The 25,758-nt window shown below is 38.2% G+C and overlaps 2 protein-coding genes across 6 annotated transcripts in view; both read left to right on the top strand.

The window, feature by feature from the left end:
* The first annotated feature begins 824 nt into the window (after window positions 1-824).
* LOC108752836 (exostosin-1) lies at window positions 825-9,774 on the top strand. Of its 4 annotated transcripts, XM_018493967.1 has the most exons (9): window positions 1,099-1,124; window positions 2,056-2,232; window positions 5,028-6,068; window positions 6,154-6,355; window positions 6,440-6,559; window positions 6,633-6,863; window positions 6,953-7,219; window positions 7,307-7,557; window positions 7,623-9,774. In XM_018493967.1, exons 3-9 carry the CDS (start codon window positions 5,185-5,187, stop codon window positions 7,801-7,803), a joined length of 2,136 nt encoding a protein of 711 aa, XP_018349469.1. In that variant the 5' UTR covers window positions 1,099-1,124; window positions 2,056-2,232; window positions 5,028-5,184; the 3' UTR covers window positions 7,804-9,774. The 4 variants fall into 4 exon arrangements, with proteins under 4 accessions (XP_018349470.1, XP_018349469.1, XP_018349468.1 ...); XM_018493968.1 differs by lacking the exon at window positions 2,056-2,232 and having other exon boundaries at window positions 825-1,124; XM_018493966.1 differs by lacking the exon at window positions 1,099-1,124 and having other exon boundaries at window positions 2,009-2,232.
* Window positions 9,775-10,582: 808 nt separating this feature from the next.
* LOC108752835 overlaps window positions 10,583-25,758 on the top strand; it is a 57,588-nt gene continuing 42,412 nt past the window's right edge. For both annotated transcript variants that reach the window (XM_018493964.1, XM_018493962.1), the window contains exon 1: window positions 10,583-11,095. In XM_018493964.1, coding sequence (XP_018349466.1) covers window positions 11,044-11,095 — 52 coding nt within the window. In that variant the 5' untranslated portion in view covers window positions 10,583-11,043. The remainder of the gene's footprint in view (window positions 11,096-25,758) is intronic.

Raw genomic sequence — 25,758 nt, forward strand, 5'->3', positions numbered from 1 at the left:
ATAAATAAAAGGAATAAATATAAATAAAGAAATGATATAAAAACCTAAAGTAATACTTTATCTCAACAGATACTTTATCTGCACTATAAAAGCTATAAAAGAAGAAAAAAAAGACAGCTCAAATATTAGCGGAGCAAAAAAAAAATTATTTTTCAATATGATTGCATAAGTAATTTTTCAAAGATTTTATAATTGGCTCTTTTACAAATAATGTTGACGCATTTAAATTCACGGAAATCGTAGATTCCATATAATTGACTTCTGACACGAACGCAATTTTTTGTAAGATCACGGAAGGCTATCGATAATGATATATAATTCACTATTAACTGTAATATAAATTTTCTTTTTGTAACGGTTTTTTTTTTCAATAAATATTCCAACATGATTGTTCAGCTAAACGATACACTCTGACGCACAGAGATAACATTCAGGATGAGGCTTGAGCTTGCATACATCCAGATGTTAATTTTTATCGTGACAATTAAGCACTATTGATAACAAAATCAATAGCGTTCGTTATTTCTATCTCGTCCGAGTCTAGGAAGATCGTGTGAGGATTCCACCAATATGCGAAAAGACTCTCGTCACGCGAAAGATCAACATTTGCGTCTGCATAACAATAGGGTACAAATTCCTCGGCCGGTAAAAAAAGTTTACTTCGCGAACGTTGAACAATATACGGCCGCATGTAGATATATATATATATATATGTAATGTATGCCGAGAAACGATCGTGCCTTGTGTGGTCAAGGTAAGGATTTCATAATTCCGATGCCTTGACGTCCACTCGTCAAGGAACACGATTCAGTGCTGCACGATCGGTATCGGGAAGACGAGTCTCTCCGAATGAGTTTGAATAGAGAAACATTTAAACTCACGAATCGATATCGGATCGTCGCGTCCGCGTCAGTCCGTTGCCGGAAGTATTTTTACTTTAATTTTTATTTAACTTTTATTCTCATGCTGTGTGAAGTGTTATTTATTTCTTTCGACCCTTCGGTATCACGTACTACGTGTCACACATATAACATACTGCGTATTGTTTAAAAATATATCGTATAAAAATAAATATATTGTAACAACTTATTTTTAACAGACGTGAGATATTAAGGAATATAAAGGTAACGAGCGAGTATAGTGTTAATTGGTAGTTTTCAGCAAGAAATACAGTGCAACATAGTGATCATTTCGTTTTTCATTAATATTAGCAAACGCCAAAGATATAATGATTTACTATATTATGACTATTCTACAATATAAGCCATTAGTAATAAATCGGAAGCTAAAAATTGACCAATCACAGTCAAATGTAAAAAAAAATAATTTACTATGATTGGTCAATTTCTAGCTTCTGACTTTTGATTTAGTACTAATGGCTTATTGTAGAATGTGTGTTACGCTATCGTGCCTCTTGCTAAAAAGCTCCCTTTATTAAGCTTAGAATGCTATCGATACGTAAAGTTTACGTACAAGTGAGCGAGCTTATTGAGCGCTATGCCTTCAGTGATCATTAGGAGAGCTAATATCTGTTGGAAAGGTAGAACATAAACGGAGACATGATTTAAAAAATTCTCTCCGTTATACACACACACAAATATACACGTCAGTTTGGATTGCCAGATGGTCAATATTATATCAGTGAGTTCAATTTTTTTAAAAACTATTTTGTGTTATAACTGTGTTATATATTTTATTTGAGTGTCAGGAGGAAACACACATACATATAATATTGAATTATATATATATATTCCATATTATTTCAACATTGAATTTAATAAATAATGTGCTTATTCTTTCTTTCCTTTGAAGTTAATAATAAAATGTAATAATCTTTTGTGTCTATAAAAATCTAGATTATAAATATTTTGTCATTAAAAGTATGAGAAATGTATAAAAAACTTGATACATTATGTTAATTAAGAGCATCCTTTTTTTGTACATAAAAATTACGTATTGATAGCAATATCACTCAATAGGGATAGCATTCTAGGGTTAATAAAGAAATTATAACGCATAAAATAAAAGTAATAGTCGGGTTTATTATATCCATAGTGACACACCGAAAGGGGTGCTGATCTCTAATTTATCTCGTTCGATTCACTGACACGCGCTGCTCTTTCGTGACGTTTAAATCATCTTCGCGAGAGTATTACTCGCGAAGTATGACGGACACTGTATAAGGGATGAGCCACCGATTCGATCGGTTACATGAGCTGATCGTCTTCATGAGTAAGTAGTCAATTGGAACTCTCGCGAGCCGATCGCGCATGCATCCGAAATCGTTCGAACTTGTTCGCGATTCGCTCCGACGCGCTAACGAGAAATGGTTATTAAATTGCAAATCGTCCACATCCGCTTCTGCGAACAACGGGCCGCCTTATGCGTCACTGTGACACCACCATAGTGCATATAGAGTTTAGCGCAGATATTGACGAGAATAATCTTACCTCTACATAGAAAGGACGATTTTGCTCGAGTACTTATCTAGATATACTCGTATACAGATCTGAAAATCATTTTGTTGGACCATCAAAATAATTATGTAGGTCGCCCAAAACTGGTTGCTGGAATGTCAAAAGTTTGGCAGCGTTGCTCATCATGCTTGAGATTCCTGCATTATTTTGTTTTAACAACATTAGTTTCAAATCTGTAAATTTTTAAATGCCTCTGTGTGTGTGTAAAATCGTTCTTTCCGTGTATGCATATAAAAGCTATAATTATCGATACCAATAATAATAAACTACGCCAAGAATTGATCGACGTACATTAAATGTGTGTGTATGTGTATGTATAACATCTCCAGTTGGTTTGTCCTCTTGTTTTAGCTGACGTCTTGCATTTGATTGTGAATTCATGCATTGTCGACTCGATTCGAAAGCTCTTTGTACGACTCGCTCGAGTATTACATTCTTCCTAGTTCCAAGAAACGTGCCTTGCACTCCCACGGAAATTCTCTCTCGCTACAAACTGTATATTACACTCTGCAAGTTTATAAAGTTCAAAGTTGGCCAGAAATTGGGAGTCGATCGATAAAGATATACCGTCGACTATTTCAGTTTGGAATATCGATTTACATATGTTTGATTATTAATAAGGTGTTATATCTAACTTCGTATAATATTACTAATCGATGAGACATTCCAGCAATGATTCTAATACAGCTTCTATAAATTAGTAATTAAATATCTATAAATCTGTAAATTAGTAATCATAATAATTAAATATCTATAAATTAGTAATTACCCTTAGAAAAAAGTGTTTCAATATACTGATTAACTATTAAATTGATGATATTTCACCAGTAACTGATGGAATATCATCAATCACTGAACATTAAATAATTAAATAAAGTATATTGAAACACTTTTTCTTAAAGGTAAACATCTATAAATTTAAAAATTAGTAATCGAAAGAGTAAAAAAATAGAATACTAATTTTTTTGCGAAACTTTCCTAATCTTTAAGTAAAACCTTATTGCTTTGCCTTACTATTTGCTTAAAGTTTCTTTCTAATTTTTTTTAACGATTTACGAAAACTTATAGAATGATATTTCGAACATTATTGACAAGAATAAAATGCATATTCGACACATTGTGATAATATCTGCACATGCGTGCAAAGTTGCAAATTATGCAAAAATGTAAAAACTGCACGCAAAAGCAAAGTTTTAAAAACATTCACAATTCTCTGTCTATACTAGAAATTATTTCAAAACAAATATATAATACAGTTTTCGCGTATCTACATATTTATGTAAAATTTAAATAAAATAATTACACAATACAATTTTTAAAAAAGCATGTAATGTTGTGTACAAATATGATCGTTTCTACGAACGCACACAAACACGTAAACATTGTATTATATAAATTATTATATAATGTAACTTTACATAAATCATTATATAAAACAAACATATAAGTATGAAACTTCTGTCATTAAGTTTTATTATTACATATACAAATATGCGTATTCGTCCGTTAATTAGCAAAGTGTGTAATTTTCTGCGCCGCGACGCGACGCATCGCGAGGTTCACCGCTGTTTGCGAGTTGCCGCCGCTCTCCGCGACTCGCGAGCTCGCGAGGACGCGAGCGTGAATGTGACGTAAAGTGCAGGACGGTAGGCGGTGTGCCAGTCTACTAATCGTCCGCGACGACGTCACGGCACTGTTCGCGTTTGCTTTTTTAGAGCAATTATTTCAATGCGCCGCGGCGTGCAATGATTTTGCACTCGTGGGCGCTCGGCGATCGATGCCACGCGTGTCCGTCCGGCATCGGCCCGAAATGCGAGTGGGCGTAAAGTCGCCGCCGGGCCTGACGGAATTGCTGTGCGCCGTAGATAACCTAGAAGGATGATAGTGATGCCGTCGCGTCGGCGATACGTGACCGTGTCGTAAGACGGGTGTATCGCGTAGGATATCATTATGGATTGCTCGTGCCATTTAATCTGATCTGATCGTGACGTGGAATTACGGTGAGATCGCCGATCGCGTGGGATTTGGTTCGCGCGGCTTATAGGTTATCCCAAGTCGACTGGAGGATCGACCGAATTTGTCGCCGCGGGTTCGCAGTACCTATTTGCATGATTTGTCGTCGCGTTGTGCGCACCATCGATAGAATTTTGTCGACGGATTTATATGTCGTCCCGCCGGTCCATCATGCATCTTGTGAGGAACGAGCAGCTCTTTCTGTTAATAGCTACCGTCTGTCTTAGTTTCGAACAGGTGATAACTTTTCTTCGAGTGTCATCTAAATTTCTGAATTTTTTTCTGTTTAATTCCATTGGAATGGAGAGGATTGATATCGCAGATATGCGTGTATCACGAGATACTGTGTCACTATGATAACAAGTGTTCTCTTAGTAACATATGTAATTTCTCTTTAAATTTTTGTTAAGTTTATTACTTAGTCATTAAATTTAATAGTATAAAATATTTTTCCTTACTTTTGTTGTAAATATATTTTTATCATTTTTAATGAAAAGTTATTTATAATTGACATGTAGAATCTTTGTTTTGTTACAGCAATATGAAAGAACTGGCGTGATTATATCCTGGAGAAATTTCTGAGATAATGTAATAACTGTTACAATGTGTTTGTGACTGAATATAGACCTTTTACATTGGAGTAAATAATGCTTAGAACTATCATATATCTTTGTATAACCTGACTGTATCGAAAATGCAAGCCAAGAAACGCTATCTATTATTATTTGTAACATGTGCGTTTCTTGGTTATTGCTATTTCGGTGGGTATCGTTTAAAAAGCGAAAAATGGACAGGCAGATCTCAGTTGCCTTATGAGCGATTGCCTTCATATTTAAGTCTAAATGAAGAGTTCTATGACAAAGATTTAAAGACATCCAGCGGGGCTTTGGTCATGTCTCAGCGTACACGGTATTGCCGTATGGAAACTTGCTTCGACTTTACAAGATGCAAGCAAGGTTTCACCGTGTATGTTTATCCGATCGAGGATGTGATAAGTCCACTATACCAAAAAATATTAAATGTTATCACGGAATCAAGATATTACACGTCGGACCCAGCACGGGCATGTATATTTGTCTTAGCTCTGGATACGTTAGATAGAGATCCCTTATCGACTGAATTTGTACACAATCTTCCCTTGAAATTATTACACCTGCCATATTGGAATAACGGAAGGAATCATCTGATATTTAACTTATATTCTGGTACGTGGCCCGATTATGCTGAAGAATCACTGGCTTTCGACGTGGGTTATGCCATGCTTGCTAAGGCCAGCATGTCCATTTTTAAACACCGACCTGACTTTGATGTGTCAATACCTCTGTTTGGCAAACAACATCCGGAACGTGGTGGAGAACCCGGCCAAGCGTTAGAAAATAATTTTCCTAATAATAAAAAGTATGTGGCAGCTTTTAAGGGAAAACGATATGTACATGGCATTGGATCCGAGACAAGAAACGCTCTCTATCATCTGCACAATGGTAAAGATTTGGTGTTTGTTACAACTTGCCGTCACGGGAAGACCTGGAGAGAATTCCAAGACGAACATTGTCAGCAGGATAATCAAGAATATGATACGTAAGTAGCAAAAATGTTGAAATGTTTGTTTGAATCGCATGGGCATTATTCAAAATGTAATTGCTCATATTTTTTTATTTTGCAGATATGACTATGAAATTTTATTAATGAACGCTACGTTTTGTCTGGTTCCACGAGGACGACGATTAGGTAGCTTTCGGTTTCTAGAAGCCTTGAGATCGGGATGTATTCCAGTCATTTTAAGCAATGGTTGGGCTCTTCCCTTTCATGAACGTATTGATTGGAATCAGGCTGTAATATTTTCCGACGAGAGATTGTTACTCCAAGTAAGAAACATAAATGCATATTTTGAATCAATTTCACTGTTACTTTGTTTTAAAGTGAATAATTAAATTTCATGAATTTTATAGATTCCAGATATATTACGATCCGTGTCCAATGTACAAATTCTTAAACTACGGCAACAAACACAATTTTTATGGGAGAGATATTTTTCCTCTATTGAAAAAATTGTATTTACCGTGTTCGAGGTAATTGCCTATTCTTATATGAGCTATCAGAACCTTATTTTCAGTTTTTCGTTAATTATAATTATCAATTTAGAATATTCGCGAGCGTTTGCCATGGGAAGGTGCGCGGGAGAGAATCGTCTGGAATACTAGTCCTGGAGCATTGGCGATTTTGCCACAATTCACTGATAGCCAGCAAGAACTTCCCTTTTCGAACAGTAATCCTGGTAACACTTTCACTGCCATAATCTATTCGCAATTGGGATCCACCGCCGTACTTTATCGTTTACTTAGAAGTCTCGCGAAAAGCAAGTACCTAGATAAGGTAAGCCCATCTATTGCTAATTTCTTATTATTTCTGTTTGCTATGCATTTTGCGATATATCTTTGTGCTAACAAATTATTTTGTTTAAGATAATACTTATGTGGAACTCGGACATTCCGGTGCCAAGAAAACCACGTTGGCAAGGTATCAGAGCGTCAATCCATGTTGTCGCGGTTGACGGCATATCTCAACGTTTTTATCCTCATCCGTTAATCAAAACTAGTGCCATATTGTCGCTCGATGAGGACGCTACTCTAAATACCGATGAGATTGACTTCGCTTTTACGGTTTGGCGGTCATTTCCCGATCGAATAGTAGGGTATCCAGCGAGGTCTCACTATTGGGATGACTCAAAGGTAAGTATTATGCAGTCTACGTTAAGTAACTTCCGTCCAGTCTGTAACTGTTTCGTAATCGAGCTAATCTAGCTTTTATGTACGTAGCGTTCCTGGGGTTATACCAGTAAGTGGACAAACGATTACAGTATCATTCTCACCGGTGCCGCTTTTTACCACCGCTATTATAATACTCTGTATACCGAGTTGTTGAGCTCGACTCTCCATAAGACCGTGGAGCAGTCGCAGAATTGCGAGGATATACTCATGAATTTCCTGGTGAGTCACGTAACTCGAAGGCCGCCTATCAAAGTGACGCAGCGCAAATTGTATAAAGATACCATGGTAGCTGGAATTAGGTAGGTTATCGTTGAGACCATATATACGATATCATTATCGATTTCTGACTCACGTTGGATTTTAGATCGCCGTGGAACGACCCGGATCATTTCATACAGCGACAAACATGTATGAACACATTTGTCGCTGTCTTCGGGTATATGCCATTATTGCGATCTAACATGCGATTGGACCCCGTTCTGTTCAAAGATTCCGTGAGCAATTTGCGCAAGAAATATAGGCAAATTGAACTAGTTAGTAATTAGAATTGTACACACTGCTCGATTACGCATGACTATTTAATTTTTCAAGCGCGCCAAATAACGCAAAATCTTTGTGTACGATATTAGGTCTATTTTTTTAGCGCACTTACGATAAAAGTTGAGTAAAAAAAGTTATGTATTTTAGAGAATGAAAAAGGAAAGAGCGGAATAATGTGAACAAGTGCAATAAATATAGCTAAAAAAACAGATCTACCGTCTTTGCCGTGCGAATGTGCATATACAGTTGTACGGGACACGTTTGTCCGTTTGCGTGCTATGCCATATTAGGCTATCGGTATTGTCGGGCAGAAAATCAAAGTCCGTTATCCAGCAAGGACGTATGGTGATATCCCTGCAATTTATTTGCTAGTAATTTTGTACAAATTGTAGAATCGTAACGACGTCGTTTCAATTTGACGATGTTTCGCGCAGCTATTATTAACTGCGGGCATTTAATTGATGTACATACAAATTATAATTTCATAATTATAAAAGAAAAAGTTGTTTAAGAAATACTTGAATTTTTCACTACAGTGAAATCGTTTGAACGGTTTGATGTAAAAAGAGATAGAAAAATCAAATTTTTCTTACGCGCGTGTTTTCATACGTAATTTATCTTGCAGCTGAAAAGGAAAAAAAGAAGCAAAAAAGGTATCATATTTGTATGTATAACAATATTTTTAATCATAAAGATTTGCGAATGTTTTTCTATTTGAATAAATGTATTTCATGTAATTTTTCTTAGATTCGGGATACGTAAGAAATCCGTAAAATTTTAAGGCGGACTTCGTCAAGTGCTTTGATAGTAATGACGTGAAAGTCGATGTTTATATTGAGACGAGGTGCAAGCCAGATCTGTTTATATTTAAAATGATTGTAAAGATGTTAGAGTTTAATGCGATTATCGATATCGATTTTTCTTGCTATCAAATAATTTTAATTTAATACGATATAATTTTAAGCGTCGCCTTACTAACCTCTTTCCCCTTTTTACTCCTTTTATCTCTTTTTAAAATATATATATCACATATTTAAAGTTGATAAAATTTTATATACAAAGAGATTCTGTCAATTTATCTTATAATTATGCACAATTATTTATGTGCATACTATTGCGTACGCTGCATTGTTTTAATGGGTAATCACGTTCTACCGATCGCATTGGTTCACGAGTGTATTTAATGAATCTGATCAGCATATCTATTCAGTTCAGCATATCTATTCGAATACTGCCGAGTTCTCAGGAACATGCTTGAAAAAAAAAAGAATAAAAAAAGAAATTTTCTTTATCAAGGCGTCGCAACAATATCTAGTCGTTTACACCGATATACATTGTTACACGATGAGAAAGATAATTTGTAATCCCCTCGGTTAGAAGGATTGTACAATAATGTGGCATCTGCATGTGTCTTGAAGACGGAAAGTTATTTATATATGTGATACGTTTTTTTTTTCTATTGTACGTTCCGTAATCATTCTAGAGAAATATTGAAGAAGCTCCATAATTTTTATGCACACTATATTTCTGCAACTTGAGGAGGTATGCGTATGCGTTAGAATCAAAAGCGAGTTAATTGAAATTCTTATTGTTACCCAGAATTTCGTGTCATTAATTCCAATGATTGATGTACTTTACGATTGTCCTTGAGTTGCATCAATTGATAAATGTAAATTAGTATCTGGGTGTATATAGAAACTGGTAGGATAATCTCTATCCTTTAATTGCTCGGCGAACAATCCTAATCAAATATGTTCCAATCGTTACCGGTCACTGAAGGCAAGCGTAATTCTTCGTACAAAGAAAAAAAGTCCTATGCAGTGGCCATAGATATTTTGATTCTATCCGATGTGAAGTGATGGTTCCGATCTGTTAAACATTTTCCATATAATCGTATTGCGGAAAAAAATAATGTAAGGTAATAAGATATAGTATTAGTCATTTTATATGGGGGAAAAAAAATAAACTGTTTTGTACAAAAAAAAAACGCTATTTGAAGATAACATAATTATTTTTATTGATCATTCAGTAGTAGATCCCGTGATGTGATTATAGATCTTACTAATTTTGGAAGGACGTTGATTCGTCCTCCAAATAGAAGCACACACACACATAGTATATATTTAAAGAAATAATATTAATCATTTTCATTTATACCGTGAAATAATATGATTATAACTCCGTATAATAATTATCTGATTGTAACTTATAATTGTTATCTATGTCATACAACCTAACAGGAAAAACATAAGCATGGTAAATCTTAAGCAGTAAGCGAATCATTTTTAAAACTCGCGGTCAGAGCCGCGAGTTTTAAAATAGTTGCCTCGACTGTGATTGGCTAACTCGCTTACTGCTACGTTCAGTCACTTCACTGCTTACGTTTTTCCGCGCTATCGCTCTTCAAGCTTTCATTATCGGTAATCCATAGCTTTCTTCTGCAAGGATACGATCAAGGATACTACCTTCTTTCTAAAAAGCTATTGTAACAGATAATTGGCCTCATCACGTAAATTGAAATGTTTCTCCTAGTCATCGCGCACCCTCTTTGGCTACATGAAACCGAGAACGAATTCGGGGTTAAAATGCAGTGCGGCGTCGAAAGAAAAGCTCGAGTGATGCGGATTTTGAATGACCGTCGAAGACGAGCAGTGTCCACCACCTGGTCCCCACTCCATTCCTGGTGATCGCGAACGTCTATCGCACTGATGAGGTGGTGGGCAACGCGCGCGGTGGTGGGTATAGCACCAAGGCTCCCTTCTTGTTGCTCGCTCTGCTAGAAAGGTGACTATGCCATGAAGACGGGCGGCATCGTGCACGCCTCGCGTATATACTCGCAGTCACCTTTCTCTCCTCGTGACCGTAGCATACGTTCTGCGACGTATTCCATGGCGCATTCGCGGCTCTGAACAACGGTGCTGCATTGCTGCTGCGGCTCTCGTAGGCTCGCTCGTCGGAAGGAAGAGGAAGAGGAAGGGGGAAAAAAAACGGAGATTCGGAGTGACGATCGACCCGCGCGAAGTCAGTCCGCGGGTAATCCGAGTCCGGTGGATCCGGAGACACCGAGGACTCGAACGAATTTTGAAATCCCCGCGCTGGTTTCGCCTCCCTTCGGTGCGGTCGGGGTGTGTGAGAGTCCGCGTGAAGAGGAGAAGAGGATAACAGCCGCAACCGCAACCCTTCGTCTTCGACCATCGATACTACGTTGTGATTTCTACGCCAGCGACCAACGGCCACGAGGGAAGATGATAATCGTGAGCAGCGTGCTGCTGATCCTGGCGGTCGTGTCGAGAGTGGGTGAGTTTACCTGACTCATTAATCGTTGCGTACCTCCTCCTCTTTACCGAGAATGTACGTTTAAAGACGACATATAAACGCGGTCAAACTAACTAACTTTACACATCCGAAGTCGTAGAATGTCGCACTTTGCCTCTCTTTTGTGGGTGGTCTTTGATACTCAAAACACAAGTGTCATTGCACTTTGCCTCTTATATAATCTTTAATATTCAGAATTTAACAAGTTCATTATTAATGAACTGAGCACCGAATTAGAAATTTTACTCTTAATGCACAGTCGCGTTAAAATCATCCATTCGATATCCTTCGAAGCGAATTTTTTACTTAGAAATCTTTTATAAGAATTTTATTCCTATCAAGATCATTAAAATGTTAATGGAATATTTCAATCGGTCATTTCGCTCAACGGTAAACTCTAAAAAATTCCGGTGTGAATTTAACACTTGCACTGAAAAAAAATTGAATATATATTTGAATATTTCCAAGTAAACACATTTATTTGATACAAAAACTCAATTTAATCTAACTATCCCTTTTTTCATTGAGTAGATATTTATTTATATACTTTAAGATTATGCTTTATATAATACTATTTAAAGAAACATGTATCAAAATTGAGTATTTTTTTTTTTCAGTATGCGTTATATAATTCTCACAGTTGTTAATATTGACGTATTAACGTCATGTTATGTGAGTTTTACATAAATATACTTCTGATGTAAATACCAGGGATCATAAATCCCTATCACGTCGATGTAGTATTACACCAACACGGTGAGAATTATGTGGACACCACATGGTGCTAAAACCACACCGATATTTTTTAGAGTGTACAGGTAATCGTAACGAATAAGGAATATTGCAGATCAACCGGACGGAGAATTGATTGCGCGGTCTCGCGCGACAGGACAATTTATTGAGACAAAGTTTTTTTTCATTCGAGAGGGTCCGCGGCGCGGGAAAGGCTATCGCGGTAGAACTCGCTGCTAACTCGGGCTGGAATCGCATGCTCGCTCGCTCGCTCGCTCGTATTAGCTGAGAAAATGTCAGTTTACGTAATGTCCGCGCCGTTGGATAACTGGCACACGCGGAAATCAAGCTATCGCGCCCGCCGATCCCCCGGGGTGCGCCCGAGGGTAGCGTTATATTCTCCAAGAGCTCGCTTACCGTCGCGCCTGATCCTCGATTGACAGGAATGTCCCACATGGACGACCGAATGCTGCGCACCCGAAACGCACGAATACACTTTTCTTTCAAACCTGCGCTGTCACGACGGCATGTCTTTCGGGCCGAGTTAATTACTCCAGGAGGAGGCCGATAAACGTCGTATAAGTAATGTTACTTCAAAACTATGTAAGATGGAGGTACTAGCGTAAAATTAATGAATATTAATTTCAGTGGGATGTTACTTAATTATTACTTTCGATTTGAATATACATCAACTGTAGAATTACACGGAACGATTTTGCTGAAGTATCTGAAAATTTAGCTAGAAATAGATCTGGAAATCGTTTTATTAAACTATGTAGAAATAATTATGTAGAACGCTTAACTGGTTGAATAGCAAAATTTTTCTGCTATTTTTTTTTGCAGCATTGTTTATTTATGTTTGAATTTCTTGCATAATTATTTTGATGGCCCAACTGAATTATTTTTAAATTCGTATCTAACTAAATTCTTAGATACTTCGGCAAAATTAGTCTTTCCGCGTACGCAAGACTGACTTCTGTAATTTGAACATCTGTGCCTTTTTTTTTTTGAACTTGAAAAATAATTTCTTTAAAAATAAATATTTCTTTCTATAAATTTGTGCTTAGGATAAATTTGACAAATAAATCTCTGTACGTAGAGACAAAGTAATATCAAATGGAATGTTAGTTAATTAAAGTTTTATTAATGCATCTTCATACTTTACTGTCACGTCGTAAGTCACTCGGGGTCCAAGAAAAGTGGTAAGAGCGAACGATTCATTATAATTATCTCGTTTATGAGATTTACGATATCCGAGTGAAAAATGTTGAGCGTCTGGAACGAGTGCGTGCATGTGTGTGTTGCTTCGTTTGTGTTTGCGAGTAATTAAACGTGTCTACATAATACGTAATTATCCGCGAGAGGTTCCTTCCCCGAAGAAACGTTCCCGCGACACAGCGACGGTTTAACATTCCCAAATGCAGAAATCTCCCGCGGGCGGTACTGCACGTTCGTCTCTTACTTTCGGGGAGGGAGGCGAAGCCTTTTGCAATCCGGTAGCACGGTAGGTCGGTTTCGCATGCGAAAAGACCGATTTGCGAAACTTCGCCGCAGCAGTGGCCGAGCTTGGATAGAGTCGAGCGCTCCGGTGAATATTTCATTGAAAAGCCTTGCGAAACGGCGAGTCTCTCGGGAAATTCGTGGTATATTCGGGGAAAATTTTGCCATCGGAAGATCTTGCTTGGAAAGCCCCGACTTATTTATTAAAACGAAAAAAAAAAATATATATATATATAAGTCGAAAATATCGATCAAGTAGTGAGAAGTTCATCGCTGCTGATTGGCTGATTGCAGCAAGGCAGACAAAATTAATAATTGCGCAATTGTTAAACAATGATGCGTGTCAGTTCGATGGACAAGATTTACAACTTTGATTGCTTAAACGGATCGCTTATTTTTTTATGTACATACAAGTATAAACTTTACTACTAGATGAGCGGCTACCAATTGACTAAACAATTAGGAGACTCTCAAGTAGTAAAACGGTTGCCTGAAGCAACCGATTAGTACTCCTGCTAGTAAATCCGCTTATGCCTGTCGATTTAGTTTACGTAATAACATTGCAAGCGGCAACTACCGAGAGTACCGTCGGAGACTTCCAGTCGCATCTTCGCTCGTGCATTTCTCATCAAAGAATCGCACCGCTCCATCGACGAGTGTAATTGTGCCAAACGGAGCTTCTCGCAGGTTTCTCGCGGAACCGAATCAGCCTGCACGATTTTGCGAAATCCGAAAGTGACCATAACGCCGTCGTGATCCACGTCAGTCTCGGTCGCGTATCTGGCCGGTATCAGATATGAAACAGAATTCATCGGCGAAGCGGGCGCGACGTGGATCCGAACAAAGGAGAATGCTTTAACCGAACGGTATTGTTGCTGTATTTCGGTAACCACGTCGACCTGGCTCGACGTGGAAATGGTCTCTTTGCGAAATCCACCCGGAGGTGCTCAGTTGCACCGTGTGTACCGCAGTCGGACGACGGCGTTCGGCAACGGGAGGGGGGGACGCAATCAGAAATCTGTTCCCATCGGCTAACGAGACGAGAGTTGCCAAGGGGTGTTGCCGGGGACAAGGGGGACTCGTCTTGTCTCGCAAGAGAGACGTGTATCCGCCGTCGCGAGAGAGATCGTGGCGCGTTAAGATGAAAGATTATAAGAAAGAAATACCGATCTCTTCGCAAGAGGAGACTCGCGGATAAATGCAATCGACCGTCGTGCGTTAGGTTGCCCTGTTCGCGTTCCGTTCTTCCGCAACACGCTTTGCGTCCACAAACGTTAACCGAAGATCGCAAACGCGTCAGTTTTCCTCGGGTGTCTTAAGACTCTCGAGTCCGTTGTATTACGGGATTGATGATTACGCTGACGGACGGTGACCTTTTTCTCTCGCGTGAATAGGATATTATGGAATTATTATTATTGAACTATTATTATGGAATTATTACTACTATTAGGTATTACGGAATTATTTGAAATGGATTTCGATTGGAAGTTGTTTAGTTGTTTCCTAGATTTCTATTATGTTTCCTACACGTAAGGAATGTTTTTATTAAAAATGTAGCTATTATACAGATACAGATCTGTAATAATTTTGTGTTTGCTCACCAAAATAATTATATCTAGAATGCTCAAACTGATTGTTAGAACGTTAAAACTTTTTTATCAAAGCATTGCTTATCATGTTTGAGATTCATACGTAATTATTTGATAGTCCGATAAAATTATTTTTAGATCTGTATCTAGCTAAATTTTTATAATAATAAACGACTAATTAAGACGGTATATGTGTGAATAAGCAAATAAGAGTTTAAAGTCTATAACGGACGAAGCTGGATCTTAGATGCTTAAACAATTTTCATGTAAATTTATGTATCACATACGTAGTCATTTTGAACTGTGCGCCGAATTGGTTTTTCAGACTTATAAATGCAATTAAACTGTTGTAGTAATGTCACGATTAAATTGACAAACAATGTAATCGTGACATTACTTAATTTGATGCTCAATCAGGCATCCTATTAGAAAGATGTTAATCTGCTAAAAACTGTAAATAAATTTATTGCGAAATATATTACTTCGGCCGGTAGTTGAACTCGGATCTCTAACATTCCACATGAGATAAATTTTTAAATAATTCAGTAAAATCGTTCTTTCCGTGTATTTTCTAAATTCTTTGGAGTAGAATTTTATTTTAAAGAGTGAACATTGAGCCAAGAAGAGTGGCTCAAATTTCAATTTTTAAGAGTGAAATTTTACTCCTTAGCGTGAGATTCACTCTAAAAATTTTAGAGAATAGGGAAAACGAAATAATTTCGAACATTTGTGTGATACATGTCCTCTTCTGATTTATAAGCTACATTAATGTACATAGGATAACAAGAACAGAGAAGCAGTACTATCTCAAACCACGGTGAAATCAATAATTGGGATTTCTTTGTGACCGTTACTCGGTTTTTTCAGAAAAAAGATATCTCACTTATGGAAATAGCATCCGACCAGCATCTGCTAACGGAACAAGTATTCAAATTAAATAGCGAAGGGTGTGGTGGCCGCTTACTTCTCAATAGTAAATTATCGATTAATGAAAATACTAGCTGAATTCACGTAACTATATCCTTAAACAGTGATGTCGCGACCCACAAATATGCATGAATTGCACAAATATCGCACATAGTGACGCCATCTCATTTATATTAGAATGAAGTACAATATTTGACGAAGGTAAATAGCTTTTTGATCGAAACTCGTCCAAGGTACTTCTATGTTATTTCATGGCCGCACTTGTATTTATTTTTAAATACAAGATAATACGATTTTTGCGGTTAATACTTGGGGGGAGGGGGGGGAGGGGGAAGGATTGATTGAAAAATATTCTTGAACCCTCAGTCTTTTCTCCATTAATCAAATCGATGGTGACTTATAATAGAAATCGCGTATTTTTTTTATATTTTGTTAATAAAATTCCAAGAAATGTAATTTAATTCACATATATAATATGTGTTAAAAATATTCCACGAATTAAAAATAAGATATTTTTGTTCTTTAGTATTTGTATTTTTTGTGTTTTTCTATTTAAATGTAATTATTTAGAAAAAAGATTTACCTTAAAGTAGTGTAGGATGAATGGCGTATTGCGATAAGATTATACAACGGTCCTGCAATAATCTTTTGTCAACCACTTCGATAGTCTGTAAATATACGATGCAATCTCTCTCGAATGGCGTTACATATATCCATTAGAGGGTTATACACGTACATATACGTAAGAGAGGCGGATTCGGTTTGGAGCGGCGTAGGCGGGCCATTTCGCGATACCGTCAGCTCGCATCAGTGAAGTAATTTAGCAGCCGGAATGCAGTTTACGCCCCATGATTTACACGTCGCCGGGATATCTCGGCGTCAAGGGCTCTGCGAATTGCAGTTGCTGTCGAAGTGCTCGCGTTATCCTTTCTAAAAGCCGTGAGTTATAGCTCGCGAAGCAACCCTCGAACTGTGGTCGATTCTTCTGTTTAAAGATTACAAAACGTACAGTATTTCAAATTACGTTATATTCTCATAATGCTGCTTTGTTAAATTAAATTACACTGCCATTTTATCAGCTTACGGTCAACGATCGGTTCTGGTCTGAATTATCAACGTTCTTCAAGTCTTCGACAATCTCGCATCGATTCGAGAAGATCTATATTGGCAAATAAAATCGATATAATTTATGCAACGCACATCAACCGATCCGTAGACGTACCCATCGCAAACGCACGGACATAAATCACCGCTATTCGAGCCAGTTAAATTTACATCCTTTAACGTTACCCAGGCGGGACGTCAGTGTCCTCGGGAGGGAACTACGATCGTGCAGGGCAATAAAATCGATACTTCTCCCGTGGACTCGTAATCCCGCGTCTCTTGCATTGGATACACACACATACACACACACACACACACATACACACATTATACACTAAGCCGCGTGCTCGAAAACCACCTCCCTCAGCTATTATCCTTTCTCCAAGATCCCAAGAGCACCCGCGCCGCTACGCAATTATCGGGAGAATTTACCGGCGATATACGTACCTCTCTTACATTACGGGCAACCCCTCGGTCGTTTTGCACGTCGACACGTAAAAACCGCCACATTCCCAACTGTGTTCATGTTGAAGTGGAAATATTCCGCGGCTCGAAATGAGAAGGAAGGATAAGCGGCTTATATTTATGTCTCCTCAATCGTAGGTTTTCCAAATGCGCACTTGCGGTTGAAAGGGACAGATTTATGGGTGCTGGTCGATGAAAAAAAATTTTTCACTTGACTACAGACTTTATCGGGAGACTCTTTCCCTTGAACAGAAAAATCGAATCGATTCACGATATTGAATTTGAAATCCATCTTAGGGGATAGTTTTAATATGTAATTGTAATCAAAAGGTCGATGTACACTGAGAGAAGAAAATTATTCATTTGATTAAATTAATTTAGTTTTTCTGTATTTCTTTCATTGGATAATGTATGTATTTAATTCAATATACGATATGTTTGACTTAAATACTTACATTCTTTATCGAAAGAAGTAAAGACGAAACTAACTTAATTTAATTTAATTTTTTTTTTTTTTAGTGTAACGAAGCATGATGACAAATGTCTACGTTAATCTCGTACATGATAAAAGTTATTATTAGCAGCGGATTATACGAAGTAGATTTGAACGAGCGAGAGGAAGAAAGCGAGAGGGAGATTCGCCTCTGATGTCTCCATGGGACACATTTGCTAGACGCATTCGCATTCCTCGTTTTACGAATTCGCTCTCACAGTTTTACTCCGTTGGAAATGTGCCCCGTTCCATTATCCTGCGCCCAGGATTCCATCAGCACCCACGCAAGCGGCCGCGGCGCACCGCAATTATCGAGAAAATTTACCACGAGCGCGAATGTGTATCTCAGGTTCCCGCGATCGCATAAGCGTCTAGCCCGAGGAATACGACGTTGGACACGGCTTATCGAACACGAGCGTAATATTCGTAAGACACGAGATTTCCCTTTCGTTGGTATCTATTGCCGGACACACCCTCGCTTGCGCAGCAAGCAACGAAATAGCTTCAATGAATTTCGCGAAGGATATATCCCTTAACTCAAGAGCATTAAATTAAAATAAAAATACTTTTGTGGCTCGATGAATAAATCAAGCGTAAGTAAATTGCCTATATAAATCTTCGTGGTTATTAGTGCGTAAATAATATTTAGAAAGCGATAAAATATAATTCGTAAACAATTGAAAGTAAAATATGTATATGGTTCCTAGGAGCTTTAAATTCACGTTTTCCTTATACGAAAGTTAGTCATTTCTTGCGTTTAATCGCTACAACTCTATTACCTGTTTGTTCAGTTGTGTTCTGCTCTATTAGGTAGTAGTATGTTAAATTAGCAATCACAAAGATGAGCTGTAGCAAATCGATGACGCAACGATGCGATGATTGCGCAGAAATAGACTGTACTGCAGAATTAAGTTATAGATCCCTTTCTCTCTCTCTCTCTCTCTCTCTCTCTCTATTTCTTTCTCTCTCTTTCTCCTTCTCTGGTCGGTACTTTATGCTGAGAAAACGAGTATACGCGGCGAGAAAAAATAAAGATCTCCATGGCGGCGCGTTTCATCCAATCTTTATCCGTTTATGTCGCTGAAAGCATTCCTTGATTATTATTACCCTTCTCTGGGGGATTCCATCGGTAAACGCACGCGCGTATACACGCGTTGCAATTACCAGGAGAATTTACCGTGGGGTGTGCACGTATATTATGCCACAGGCATCTCCTTTGTTATGTTCTCGGTCTATTCCGTAAATGCGGTGCGTAAAATCGAACGGTTAGACAGCAAATAAAGAGATTGTAATTCAATGATCTTTCTAGCAATGAGCTTAACTTTTGAGTCCTCATCTATTATCCTTAAAGTTTCGTATAAATAAATGCATAAATAAATTTTTAAGTAGTTTTGTACAAAATTCTACTTTTTCGAGCAAGTGCACCTATGAACTAACGAGGAAACAGCGTGGATAAAACTGATTGGACGATTGAAATTCTAATTATTAATTATACATTGTTTATATAGCTGACCTTTCAAATTCTGATTTGGTTTTTTGCTAAACTTAACCCTTCTGTCAATGCATAATTTTTTTCACTGTCTGTTTCAAAATTTCCATTAAAAATATAAAAATATAAAAACGAAAGCGAGGTAAAACTTATGTAAAATGTTATTTAAAGGGATTTTGAAGCATAGTGAAATTCGCACAAAAACATAGAATGATTTCTATTTAAAAATCGATACATGATTTACTTGGGTATTCATACATTGATAGAAGGGTTAACATTAGAATCGCTGATAAATTAATCCAATCGCGATTTAAGATAATTAATTATGAGTATTTATTAAAAAGCACAAAAAGCTCCACGTGTAAACTGAAAAACGTGGAAAAAACAAAGACTATCATATGAGTAAAAAATGGCACAGGGTTCTAGTTAATCATGTCACTTTTGAATCATACCCAGTGTCCGTCACGGCAATAGATCCTGCAGGATCGCACGTATCGGCGTCCAGGGTGGCCTTCCCCCACGCGTCGCAATTAGAGGATTTACCGTGCGCTTGAGCGCTATACGCGTTGTCCATTATGTTCCTCTGCGACTCCGCCGCTGTGGGTTTCGCCCTACGGTCGGCAATTACCCGGAGAATTTACCGTAGCCAATGCACCGATATCGGCTCCTCCGCTCGCCCGTCTATTATCCTTGGCCAGCGACTGGCCACACTTCCCACGCGAAACATTCGCGGTATGCGGAGGAGAAAATATAAAACCGCGGAGCATGCTCGTGAAAATCCAACGACGTATCGCGTCCATTAAAAATCGTAATTTCGTGGCACGAACGTGGCGTCACGTTTCATCACGCCTTTAACATTTCGGAAAGAAAAGGTGTTATCGTAAAAGTTCTAGAAAAGATGTTATCGTCAAAGGATCTATTATCTCGCGGGGCTCTACAGCAAAATATTACGAAACTGTAATTGTTTCTCTTTCGCGCGTTAATGAACATATCACGCTACGTTATTGTCGACAGTTAAATAAGATTTTATTATCTGGGTCATGAGAATACGTATAGTTATATATTTGAGTCTCTTTCCTTTTTCTCTGTCCTTCTCTTTTTTGTAGTATACTTTTGTGTTTAATGGAACGAATAAAAGGATTGTTTTATAGCTCACTACGGGACCGTCGTGTGTAATTTTAGTGAGGCAATGAGTGATGGCGTACCAATAACGTATTAACGCCTATTACGAGTGCGTTGCAAATACGTCGATAATCAATCGTTCGTTCGCCGGTATCGTACGAAAGTAGCCGCTCTGAGGCGATATACTTCCCTGCCCACGTCGTAAACTATTCGGAACGATCATTACTCTCTGAGAAACGGCTAATTGTTAATACCGAATGTGGTAATAATGCGAGTTGCGCGGTCGTTATCCTTAAGAGTTTACAATGCCCGATACGCGAGCGTAGCCCTGCGGCTGTTAGATTCTTACATACACCGACGAAATAATAACTCTCTCTATACATCTGTGGGACTGAACGGATATTTGGCGTCGAATGTTATCGTTCGCGATCTGAATGCACGGAAAGTGTGTAACGAAAAGAGCGAACGGAAACAATGTCCGGTGATATAGGAGGAACGTGTAAATCGATCGTTTCCACTTCGTTAAAACAGGAGCTCATTCTTTTCCAGCAAAAATACGAAAGGACGAATGTTTCTTTTTCTTCTAGGAATATTCTGGATCTTATTGGATCGGAGAAATGCTTTTGTCGAATCGTGCGCGTATAAGAGCGCATTAACCGGAGACTTTGAAGAGCAACGGCTCAACGCGGTCATGTCGTGCTCCAAATTTTCTTAAATAGCAGGTTTCGGATTTTTCGCCGAGAGATTCTTGAAAAATCGCCGTGTACTACGAGGAGGCATTTGTTATAAATTAATTGGAAACACATAGGTCATATCGCGAACACTGCGCGAGACTATGTTCATCCGACGTGCGTACCCGCCAGCCGTGTTTTCATTTACCATAAATTAGACGGACGCGAAGGAGATGCGCGAGTTGCTCTCTCGTTAAAACCCGTAGCCCCTACTTGCGAAGGGTTACTGTGGTTACTTGCGGAGGAGAGTTTACTGCCCCCCAGCAGACGTTCCTCGCGAAGGCTCCTCGTGTCGTAGGTCAGGAATCCTTTTGCAGCAGGGCCGCCGCCTACGCTCGTAGCCTCGGCAGCGTAATGATTTAATACCTTACTATCGTGATCCTGCGCGCGGTTAAACATGGGGATCTACCTGGGAACGAATCAAGCTTTCGATCTTTGAAAGCGTCAGCGAAGGAGCGGAGCGTTATTTAATTACGCAAACTCGTTTATGTACTGTATTTATAATTGCATAACATTTCTGCGCTGGAAATTATTTATTTATCTTCTTAAATACTACGATTTCTTCGCAGCGAAGAGGCATATAAATTACGTAAAGAGAACTTATTTTGTAATAGAAAAAACAAGAGTACTCTGTTTCGTATAATGATACGTTCGTGTGATAAAAGGTAGGATATAGGTAGGATAGAAAAATTTGTATAACAGAGATTTGAAAATAACGTATACTGTATTTTGCAGATTTTTCTTACTTATATTATATCAACGAAAGTGATTTATAAGATGATCTGTATAGTGAATATATAATTCAGTTGATATGTTAAGTCGATTTTCTTCTTCTTTTACTATCGTATGAAAGAATTTGCGAAAATATCGCGTGCACTCTCAATAAAAATGCTCAACGTCAATGTAACGTAGTTGCATCTCTACGTTCCCCACTGCCCTCAAAACCGTGGCGCATTGAGAAACCAGGTTTCACACTCTCCTTCGACGGAACTCTTCACCTCCTTTGCATACTTCTACCGGCCGAAGCGAAATTATGATATATGCTTGTTTTCTACGCTTGCCAAACTCACATTAAAGTATCCATCTGCACGAGCACCTCGCAGAAAATGAAAAGGAGGACTGGCTGTATCAACGAGTCTTACTCGAAATTCAACATACATCAAAATTACAATACACAAAGTATTTCAATTTTTTTTTACTATGCAAGATCTGAAATTTTACTTTCATACATAATAATGTTATTACTAGAGCACGTCTCACACACACGCGGATAAATAATAAAATTATAACAGATGTAAAAAGTTACGTGTTTATATATTTAAAGGCTGTAACTTATTAGCTCCCGTAGTTACGCGATTCACATTCACGCCGTAATTAGAAATGAGGTTTCGCCTCTTCTATTACGCTTCATTGATCGAATTAATTTTGCAACCTCGGCTTATTAGTTATTACATCACCTTATTCCCACGTCATGCGAAATCAGTTGTGCATTACATGAGTTATTTAATTTTGAAATGACATTTGAAGATCATATTTTGAGTAAATTGAAATTAAATGCAAATAATTTGAATTCCGTGTTTTAAAGTTGGCCGTGAATGAGTTTAACACAGATTACTTGCGATATTTCGAATACCAAATATAAATAGAAAACAAACAGAAATATATTAAAACTGCATTTCAAACATGCATTTAATAAGTTGTTTAAGTCTCTCTCTTTCTTCACTGAAAATACATCAGACTTGAAAAATCAATGACCTAACGACCTAATTTTTTCAATTTCTTCAACAATCCGGTATCTATGTGGCTTAATGATTTGCCTTTCAGAAGACTAATTTCAAATTAATAGGATGGTGCGATCGTAATTCTGGACGCATTTAATTTTTTTATTATCCACAATATAATTTTATGGCAATACGAGTTAATAAAATATTTACTGCGTCTCATCCGGCGATTGATCGGCGATAGGCATCAATGTGTTAGAAGAGTAAACAAAACGCGTGCCCTCGAAATTGCCAGCGCAGACGAGAAACGAGGTTTCACCTTTCCCGTAGGCTGCCTCGCGTCCAAGTCCACCTCCATCGAGAACAGCTGGAGCGAAATCCGGCTTACGCGACTTTCGCACGTGCGCGTGAACGATTACGGGAACTTCGTGGCGAATGGACGGTTTTACACGGCATTATTTTCCGTGGTAATGTTTCTGGTTGTCAACAAGAAAAGTCTTAATTTAAGTACACGATGGTTCATTCCAGTCCTTTATCGCACACAATGGATCATTCGTGCTCCGGCTTAATTTTTTTCAATATTACAACAATTATTAAGTGATTTTTGACATATACTTGAACATTTTTAGAAAGTATTTATAAGGTTGTGCGTTTAAAGAACAATTGGGTTATTAATGTCCCGCACATTTTTTTTCTTCGAAAAACTAGGCACATCAAGTAATTAGTGATTAGTCATATAAATGATATAACAAATTACTTGATGCGCCTAGTTTTTCGAAGAAGAGAAATGTATAGGGCATTAATAACCCACTAATAAAGGTTAATAAAGGGTTGATATTTTCGAAATTTTTATACGACGCTTTGATTTGAAAAAGAAAAATTACGTGCTGGAAATAGAGATATCCATCGCCTACTTTCATTGTGGAAAATCTCGCTGACGAAATTCACCTTTAGGTCGTGCGGGTGGAAAATGGATCTCTGCGTACCGATTATTAGCAACAGCGTAATCAAACGTCTCAACCAGAGAGAACAGACGCGAAAGGTTGTTGGGAGGTAATTGGTAAGATTGCCAATTGCAAAATGGATTGTGTTATTGCTTAAGAAAATCTCTGGGTGAAGACGAATCATGAATTATTATCCGAAACGAAGAACAGAAACGCGCCGTTTGTGGATCTTTTATCCGTATTGAGAAGAATGCGGACGATTTCATACAATTGCAAAATAGAATGCCTCGCAAAATTTGTAATTAAAGCACGATTTCGTCTGTCCGTGTTTATTTATCTGGATATCACTGGTCGAACCGATTTGCGTGAGAAAGACTCGACTTGAAAATGTCAGTAGTGAAATAACATTATTCTGTTATTTATTATAATCCTTTTAGCAACATTTTTGTTGAATTGCCAAATTTTTTATACAGTTTTATTTATTATTTATAATTCTATTTTAAATTATTTTAATTTTAATTATTCTCTAATTATAATTTACAATCTTATGCATATGCATATGTATATATTATAAAAATAGACCGAGAAATGTCAATACAAATGAGTAAAAAAAGCCATATTCCAGGTCTTAGTACTTAATAATATGCGTGAATTTTTACAATTTCTAATTCAGATAATATAATCTTATAGCATTTCGGGATAAAGATAACTACTGAGCATTGAGAGATTCGTGTCTGCAGATGTCGGCGTGTTACGGGAGAAAGCTTCGAAAAACGACACTTTGCCTTCGACGCGAATATTATGCCGTGGCGCGTCGTCATCTCCCGCAGACAATCGAGAGTAATGATAGTGCGATTAAGGTACTTATACACTTACTTACCTGTCTCCGGTGCATAATCGGGGATTGCCATAATATTCTAATTGGTCGATGGCGCACCACGCCATGTCGGATTCATCCTACGTTAAGAGATTCAAGGTCCGTTGCGATCTAATCGGTCTAGATTAATTGTGATTCGCTTTCGAGACAAGACGGCCGCATTACTCGAAACAATCAGGATAACAGGAGGAACAGTGTAATTCGCGATCCGAGTGCCATTCCGACTTACGGGCCTCTCGATCCTTTATCAGTCTGCAAAAAGTTCAGAAATAGATCGAGGAACGAAAAAAATTCTAAGAGCGAGACGTCAACTCGGCTTTACACCCAAGAGAATGCAGAATTCCCCGCGCGAATCCGGGATTTTATTTCGGCGCGGTTGTAAATGTCGGGTCGCGCGAAGATAAAATGCGAGTATCGCCTGGCGCCATCGCTTCTTTTACTGCATTCCTACGTAAAATGAAATGGCCTTGAAGACGGCCTTGTTTCCAAAATCCCGCGGTACTCGGAACAAAGTGCCGTCGAGTCGGCGTTCACCTAGGAAGCCGCTTCTTTTTCAAAGCGTGAGACTGGCGTCGACCCCCTTTTGTTCGCGCTATTTTCACGTCGAAGGGGAGAAAAATGCCATCAAGGTCGACGTCTCGTGAACGGCCTTCGCTTTCTCTGTAAACGTTCTGAAACATTTGAAACGAGACTATAGGGTGCGGCAGAGAAACTTACTTTTTTGAAAAACGCGCCAAACGGCAAGGGGTGAAGGTAGGAAGCTGGGAGGGGGTGCGTCCGAAAGGATAGGTCCTCAATTTTTGTTCCCCCCACAGCCAGTCTCGATCATGCTTTGGACAAGAGAGCATCGCGCGTTTTGGCGCGGTAATGGCCGCTCCATTGTCGCCACTCAACGTGCCTTTCGAGCGCGCTTGACTCCATGCGACTTCTTCCTATGGGGTTATTTGAAGT

This window comes from Trachymyrmex septentrionalis, unplaced genomic scaffold (assembly GCF_001594115.1).
Source record: "Trachymyrmex septentrionalis isolate Tsep2-gDNA-1 unplaced genomic scaffold, Tsep1.0 scaffold62, whole genome shotgun sequence".
NCBI lineage: Eukaryota > Metazoa > Arthropoda > Insecta > Hymenoptera > Formicidae > Trachymyrmex > Trachymyrmex septentrionalis.

Coding starts and splice junctions, on each gene's coding strand:
- LOC108752836 (XM_018493968.1), top strand. CDS start 5,185: ATGCAAGCCAAGAAACGCTATCTATTATTATTTGTAACATGTGCGTTT. Junction 6,356..6,439: donor ACGAGAGATTGTTACTCCAA/GTAAGAAACATA, acceptor TGAATTTTATAG/ATTCCAGATATATTACGATC. Junction 7,220..7,306: donor ACTATTGGGATGACTCAAAG/GTAAGTATTATG, acceptor TTATGTACGTAG/CGTTCCTGGGGTTATACCAG.